Source organism: Piliocolobus tephrosceles, unplaced genomic scaffold (genome assembly GCF_002776525.5).
Source record: "Piliocolobus tephrosceles isolate RC106 unplaced genomic scaffold, ASM277652v3 unscaffolded_20394, whole genome shotgun sequence".
Taxonomy (NCBI): Eukaryota; Metazoa; Chordata; class Mammalia; order Primates; family Cercopithecidae; genus Piliocolobus; species Piliocolobus tephrosceles.
In genome coordinates this window covers 1-7,984 of record NW_022302526.1, presented here as the reverse complement: position 1 = coordinate 7,984, position 7,984 = coordinate 1, and the positions used below count along the sequence as shown (strand labels likewise).

The 7,984-nt window shown below is 61.6% G+C and overlaps 1 protein-coding gene across 1 annotated transcript; it reads left to right on the top strand.

Moving 5' to 3' along the window:
• The first annotated feature begins 109 nt into the window (after positions 1-109).
• On the top strand, positions 110-5,041 carry LOC111534559 (mediator of RNA polymerase II transcription subunit 16-like). The gene is made up of 4 exons (XM_023201139.2): positions 110-1,134; positions 1,953-2,169; positions 4,099-4,182; positions 4,499-5,041. Exons 1-4 carry the CDS (start codon positions 732-734, stop codon positions 4,623-4,625), a joined length of 831 nt encoding a protein of 276 aa, XP_023056907.1. The 5' UTR covers positions 110-731; the 3' UTR covers positions 4,626-5,041.
• The last annotated feature ends 2,943 nt before the right edge of the window (positions 5,042-7,984 follow it).

The window sequence follows — 7,984 nt, the reverse complement described above, 5'->3', positions numbered from 1 at the left end:
CCTGGCCCCGCCCCTCACCTGGGCTCTGCCTCTTTGGCCCCACCGCTCATCAGGGCCCTGCCTCCTTGGCCCTGCCCGTCCCTGGGCTCCGCCTCCCAGGCCCTGCCCCTCAAAACCACTTAAGCCCCGCCCGTACTTGGAGCCCCACCTCCTGACACTGTCTATTCTCAAAGCTCCACTTTCTAGCCCGCCGCTGCCGCACCTCGGAGCCCTCACCTCCATGAAGCTCCTGCAAAAAACCCTTTCTTGGCCACACTCTTTCTGCCCATTCTCGAAGCCCCGCCTCCCAGACCCTGCCCCTTCTCAGTCCCACCCTTTACCCTTCCCAGCTCCCTGTGCGGGGGGCGGTTGCGGGGGTTGGCGGCTTTGAAATCTTCAAGTCTCCATCCACACCCCCACCTTCCAGTATGCGGCCTGTGTGCCCCTGACCAGGGCTCCAGCCTCCCTCCGCCCACACACTCTGTCCTGCCCCAGCTGTGACCTCTCCCCAAGCTTTATTTTGCCCTGGGGCCCCTGTCTCTCCACCCGCGCCCATCAGGGACGGTTTGAAGTCCCTCTCTGCTCTTTGTGGGACTTGAGGCTGCCAGGTCCTCTCGGCTCCCAGTACAGCCACCAGGGGCACTCAGCTGTGAGAGGGGGCGGCTGCTCCTCCACGTGCAGGTGGGGACGTTGGCCTCAGCCAGAGCCGCTTCTTAGTCCTGTGGAGGCTCAGCGATGGGACAGCTCTCCAGATGGGGCTGTCCTGGGCCCTGCAGGGCGCTGAGCAGTGTCCCCAGCATCCACCCACTCTGTGCCAGGAGCACCCCAGTCCTGACTACCACAAATGTCCCAGACCCTGTCCCTTGCCCCCAGGTCGGGGTTCCACCGAACCCGAGAGACTTCATCCCATCACCATCCGCCCCCCGCCGCCACCCAGCCACTCCGATGCCTCTTTCCGGCAGGGCTCCCTGCTGAGGCCGGGCCACAGCTTTCTGCGGGACGGCACCTCGCTGGGCATGCTTCGGGAGCTGATGGTGGTCATCCGCATCTGGGGCCTGCTGAAGCCCAGCTGCCTGCCCGTGTACACGGCCACCTCGGACACCCAGGACAGCATGTCCCTGCTCTTCCGCTTACTCACCAAGCTCTGGATCTGCTGTGAGGCCCCCTGCCCTCTGCTCCCCTCTCCCTGCCAAAGCACACCGTGTCTGAGACCCCCACCAGAACATAAGCCCCTGCAGGTGGCAATGGCTCTGCCTTGATCTCTGCCATTTCCCCGGTTCCCAGCACAGGTCCGTGCTCGGTGTGGGTGCTTTTGGGATGGCAGCCACTCCCAGGCACCTATTTGCTGTCTCTCCTTGTCAGGTTGTGTGTCTGTGAGGAGGATGGGTTGGGTCGTTCTTACAACCCAGTGTCTGGAGAAGGCACAGTGCTTCCCACATACTGTGTTTTTGTTTTTGTTTTTTTTTTTTTTGAGATGGGGTCTCGCTCTGTCGCCCAGGCTGGAGTGCAGTGGCACAATCTCAGCTCACTGCAGGCTCCACCTCCCGGGTTCACGCCATTCTCCTGCCTCAGCCTCCCGAGTAGCTGGGACCACAGGCGCCCACCACCACGCCCAGCTAACTTTCTGTATTTTTAGTAGAGACGGGGTTTCACTGTGTTAGCCAGGATGGCCTCCATCTCCTGACCTCGTGATCCACCCGCCTCAGCCTCCCAAAGTACTGGGATTATAGGCGTGAGTCACCGCCCCCGGCCAGCTTCCCACATACTTTTTAAGTGAATGAGAGAGTCTCATGACTGAGGCCAGAGAGGTGGAGAGAACCCTGGGGTCCCCCAGCCAGGCAGGCAGAGCCGGGGCCCCGACCTGGTGCTCCTGAGCTGGAGGGGCTCCCAGTGCGTCCTGGGTGTCGGGACGGTGCTCCAGTCAGGGTTGCCCCAGGCAGAGTTGCCGAGGCCTTGGCCACCCCTCTCCGCAGGTCGCGATGAGGGCCCAGCGAGCGAGCCAGATGAGGCACTGGTGGACGAGTGCTGCCTGCTGCCCAGCCAGCTGCTTATCCCCAGCCTGGACTGGCTGCCCGCCAGCGACGGCCTGGTCAGCCGCCTGCAGCCCAAACAGCCCCTACGTCTGCAGTTCGGCAGGGCGCCCACACTGCCTGGCAGTGCTGCCACCCTGCAGCTTGACGGCCTCGCAAGGTGTGTGTGTCCCTGCATTGGTTCCCAAACACACCTCCCTCCATGTCCTGCCTCAGGGCCCCTGAATCCACACAGCTCCCTCCCTCCATGTCCTGCCCTACGGCCCCCCAGTCCACACATCTCCCTCCCTCCATGTCCTGCCCCAGGGCCCCTGAATCCACACAGCTCCCTCCCTCCATGTCCTGCCCCAGGGCCCCTGAATCCACACGGCTCCAGGCCTCCGGAATCCACACGGCCATGACTGCTGCTTCCTTCCAAGTGCCCCTAACGCCATACCCTGCTCTTTCATGAACCTGCTCTTTCATGGTGTCCCTGCTCTTTCATGAACCACCACCCACGCGGGCACCCAGCCCTTCCATTCACCCTCTCGCTGCCCCCACCGTCCCCGCCCCGACGGTCTTGCTCTGTCGCCCAGGCTGGAGTGCAGTGGTGCCATCTTGGCTCACTGCAACCTCTGCCTCCCAGGTTCAAATGATTCTCCTGCCTCAGCCTCCTGAGTAGCTGGGATTACAGGCGTCGCCACCACACCTGGGTATTTTTTGTATTTTTGGTAGAGACATGGTTTCGCCATGTTGGCCACGCTGGTCTTGAACTCCTGACCTCAGGTGATCTACCCGCCTCGCCCTCCCAAAGTGCTGGGGTTACAGGCGTGAGCCACCCCGCCGGCCTTGCCTTGGTTTTTACTGATGGTGTGCTGGCCTTGCTGTGCAGGGTGCCCTTCGTTTCTGCCCTTAGTCTCTGGTCTCTCTGGATGTCAGGCCTCACCGTAAATCCCCCTATTGATGGAGAGAGACGCCATAGCATGGCCCAGGGCCCCACTGAGCACAAACACCTCACCTGAAGGATCTCCCAGGGTTACAAGGTCTCCTGCAGGGTTCAGGGCTGGCCTTTCTCTGGAACATGCAGGGTTTGGACAACCCAAGCCTGCTGAGCTCACCCTGGCCACCCAGCAGCCCTGTGGGGTGGGACCTTGTCACCCACTTCACGGTGAGGAAACCCAGCCTGGAAAGGGTGGCACCTTGTCACCCCACTCGTCTGGGGGTCACGTGGTCAGGAAGTGGTCAAGGCCAGATTTGAACCCAGGCCCGTCGGACCCCCAGCCCATTTCCGACATGCGTTTGACAAGGAGCACATGCAAACCCTCTGAGCCGCTGATGGCTCACGGCTGGGATTTTAGAAAACACAGATGAGCAAAAGGAAGAAAATGAAGTGAACCTCCAGTAGCCTGGCTCCGGGACCTCCGGGGAGGGCGCCCCCGGCCTGGCTCCAGGACCTCCAGCATTCTCTTCCTCGAGCTCACTGTGGGAGGGTCCTCCTAGTGAGTCACGCACGAGGGTTTGGGTTTCAGGAAAAGATTTGATGGAAAGAGGACAGTTACGTCAGAGGCTTGTAAACTGGGAAAATTTCAAATATTTAATGAAAGCAGAATAAGCCGGCCCACCCCTACCCAGACCCAGACCCCCCCCCCCTACCCAGACCCAGGCCCCCCACCCGCCACCAAGGGCAGCGTTTGCCACCAGAATCTGTTGTCGTACAGAGGTCCCGGCGCCCCCAGGCCAGGTGTCTGGGCTGAGGCGGTGTGCAAGCCCCACATACCGTCTTCTGTAAAGTCTCAAATGGGAGCGTTGCAAGCACCTTCTCCGCTTTCTGGGCACCTGTGTGGGCCCTGTCCCCTTTACTGGCCCCTGAGCCTCAGGCTTCCCAGGCACCTGGGAGACTGACCCTCCTCCGTGTGTGGGGGGCCCCACACCCTTGACTGGGCTTGTCTCAGGTGGTCCCGCACCTCCCACCTAACTGTTCACAGACACCTGGGCCCACCTGGCAGATGGTGTGAGGCCGGCCACCCCCTCCACCCACGCCTGTGGACAGATGCCAGAACCTGGCCTCATGGTGCCCAGGCCTTCCTCACGCTCTCCCCTCTCCCACCAGGGCCCCAGGCCAGCCCAAGATCGACCACCTGCGGAGGCTGCACCTTGGCGCTTGCCCCACGGAGGAGTGCAAAGCCTGCACCAGGTGAGGGGCCCCGAGCCTGCTGACTCCCAGAGCTCTGCCGCCTGGGATGGCCCAGCTGATGCCAGCCAAGGCTCCAGACGGTCGGGCATGGGAGTCGAGCGTGTCCCAGAGGGATTGCTGGAGCCGGGATCCCAGGATGTGGAACAGTTAACTTGGCGTGGGGGGGCTAGTTCAGAGAGCAGCCTTCCTGGTGGGTGCGGCAGCGTGGGCAGAGGCCCTGTGGCAGGTGGGAGCACGGGGAGCAGGCGTGAGGGACGGCGGGCAGAGGGAGGCCCACACGGAAGTAGGAGCCCACCCAGCGCCTGCCTGCCCGCAGGTGCGGCTGCGTCACCATGCTCAAGTCGCCCAACAGGACCACGGCGGTGAAGCAGTGGGAACAGCGCTGGATCAAGAACTGCCTGTGCGGCGGGCTGTGGTGGCGGGTGCCCCTCAGCTACCCCTGAGCCCGGCTGCTGCGAGCCACCGCTCTCCCTGGACGCTCCTTGGCGCAGTTAACCTCAGCCCACCTGGCAGGGCCGTTGAAGGCCACGGGCCGGACGCCTGCATGACCAGCAGAGCTGCCGAGGAAGCCCCTGCCTTTGTCCAGCTGGGCCCGTGGCCCAATACCGCCCTCCCAGGACCCCCAGATCCCTGGACCATCCGCATCCAGAGGACCGTCTGTGACGGCCGGGGGGTCCCCGCGGACCTCGGGGTGACCCGGCTCGGGCACCTGCCTCGGTTTCCTTGCCTCTCCTGCGGAGAGCGCCGAACCTGGACAAGCTGCAGCTGGAAAGGGCAAGTCCAATAAACGCCCTCTGCGCCCAGGCCCCCGACCCCACCCACAGCCTCGGTGTGGTGCCCGGGAGCCTGTGTCCTCTTGGCCTGTCTGTAAATCACTCAGTATTTATGGGGCACCTAGTGGATGCCAGGCCCGGGGCGTCCAAAGTGAGCAGTGGGGACAGGACACAGCAGGCCGGGTGGCTGGGATGGGGCAGCCATCAGGGTGGCTTTTGTCCAGGCCTGCATCTGCCTGTCTGTGTGGTGTCTTTGCCTGTCTATATACTGTGTCTATGTAGCTGACATGTCTGCCTGTCTATGTACTCTCTCCGTATGTCTGCGTGTCTCTGGCATCTGCCTGTCTCAGTGTGGTGTCTCTGTGTATCTCTGCTGTCTCTGCATGCTCTCCTTGTCTCTGCATGTCTCTGGTATCTCTGCACTTCTCTGTGTACTGTCTCTGTGTGTCTGCGTGCTGTTTCTCTGTCTCTGCCTGGCTCTGTCCCTGTCGTGTTTCTCCAGCCGCTCTCTGCTGGAGGTGCTTAGTCCCTGGGCCAAAGTTTCTGCCATTTCTGCCACTGTCCCCAGGGGTCCCGCCTTCCGCCTCCGGCAAGCACTTCTTCCAGTTAGGCTGCGTTCCCGCGGTGCGGCGGGAGGCCTTCCCAGCACAGTGGCGCCCTGCTGTGTGCCAGCGGACTCCTTTCTGCAGCTCCGGGGAGGGCAGCGAAGGTGGGGTGAGTGCCCAGTGCTGGCTCGCGAGGCGGGAGCTCAGGCGCCCCATCACCTGGCCGAGGCACCCCCACTTTAAAGCCCGCCTGCCCACTGCTGCAGACTCCAGGCTCTGCTGGGACACCAGGCCGCATCTCACTGCCCACCTGGCCACCCTCTGAGGGAAATGTCAGCCCCCGGCCCCACTTCTGCGACCTGCTCTCATGCTGGGGCGTGTGTGGGTCTCCATCTCCTCGAGTCACTCGCGTGTGCGGGGCGCCCGGTGGATGCCAGGGGTGTCCAAAGCCGGTGACGGACAAAGCACAGTGGTCCTGGCGGGCGGTTGGGGGCCCAGCTGCCACAGGGCAGCTTTTGTCTGGGTGCCTCTGCGGCGTTTCCATGTGGCTGTGCAGAGACCAGAGTGCAGGAGCACTGGCGAGGGGTGCAGGCCTGTGGCGGGTGGGGGGAGAGGAGACAGGAGCGCTGGCGAGGGGTGCCCACGCATTGTGAGGCGCAGGCTCGCGGGCAGCTTCAGGAGCCGGCAGATCAGAGTCGCCTAGCGCCTGACTGGTGAGTGATGACGCCTCTAGGTGACCCGGTTGAGGCCTGGACACGTGGAGTGGGGACAGGCCGCCCGCTGGTCCCTTCAGTTCCTGACCACGTGAGCAAGGCAGGCTCTGCGTCACTAGGTTTGGGGAGGTCTGTCCCTCAGATTGCCGTCACAAGCTGGCTGTCACGAGCGCCTGCCTCACGCAGGTACAGTCAGGCGGGCAGGGCATGGGGCTGCCAAGAGGAGACCTATGGCCCTGAAGCTCTGCTGTCCCTGCCCCCAGCTTCCCGAGGTTCTCATCGTCACGCGGTTCCCCCAGGCGTCCTCAGAATCTCCCTAAGAGCCAGGGACCTTGGGGACCCGAGATACAGATGAGGAAACAGGCCATACAGCAGCACGGACACTGGACCGTGTCTCAACTCAGGACTACCTGGTGCCCAGATACTCCCGGCCTGCGTCCTCCCTTCCACTCCTGTTCCACTGCCTCTGAACGGTCTCCTCCGGAACCCTCTGTAGCTCTGCTGACCAACGGGTGCAAAGATGCCTAGGCAGGCCGGATGCGGCAGCTCACGTCGCAGCATTGTGGGAGACCCAGGCGAGAGGATCACTTGAGCCCAGGAGTTCGGGACCAGCCTGGGCAACATGGCGAGACCTCATCTCTACAAAAATCTTAAAAATTAGCTAGGTGGCTGGATGTGGTGGCTCACGCCTGTAATTCCAGCACTTTGGGAGGCTGAGGCAGGCGGATCACCTGAGGTCGGGAGTTCAAGACCAGCCTGACCAACATAGAGAAACCCCGTCTGTACGGGCATGGTGGTGGGCGCCTGTAATCCCAGCTATTCAGCAGGCTGAGGCACGAGAATCGCTTGAACCTGGGAGGTAGAGGGTGCAGTGAGCCGAGATTGCACCACTGCACTCCAGCCTGGGCAACAAGAGCGAAACGACATCTCAAAAATTAGCTGGGCGTGGTGGCACATGCCTGTGGTCCCAGCTACTCAGGAGGCTGAGGCAGGAGGATCACTTGAGCCCAGGAGGTTGAAGCTTCAGTGAGCCGTGATGGTATCACTGCACCCGAGCCTGGGGTGAAAGAGTGAAACTGTCTCAAAAAAAAAAAAAAAAAGCATTCATTGTTTATTTGAAATTCCTGTTTAACTGGGGGTTAGTGTTTGCCAAGTGTGCTCACCTCTGCTGCCCCGCCCCAAACTGAATCACCATGAACTGGTTCCCTGGCGTCATTTCACTCAGGAGATAGCTACCGAATGAATGAATCTGAGTTACCAACAGTTATGTTTCCAGGTCCCCCTCCTCGCTATTTAAATGTCGTAGGGCTTTAAAAATTACGTGCAGGCCAGGCAAGGTGCCTCACGCCTACAGTCCCAGAATTTTGGGAGGCCAAGGCGGGTGGATCACCTGAGGCCAGGAGATCGAGACCATCCTGGCCAATACGGTGAAACCCTGTCTCTACAAAACTATAAAAATTAGCCGTGTTGCTGGGCGCGGTGGCTCAAGCCTGTAATCCCAGCACTTTGGGAGGCCAAGACGGGCGGATCACGAGGTCAGGAGATCGAGACCATCCTGGCTAACACGGTGAAACCCCATCTCTACTAAAAATACAAAAAACTAGCCGGGCGAGGTGGCGGGCGCCTGTAGTCCCAGCTACTCGGGAGGCTGAGGCAGGAGAATGGCAGGAACCTGGGAGGCAGAGCTTGCAGTGAGCTGAGATCGCGCCACTGCACTCCAGCCAGGGCGACAGCGCGAGACTCCGTCTCAAAAAAAAAAAAAAAAAAAAAA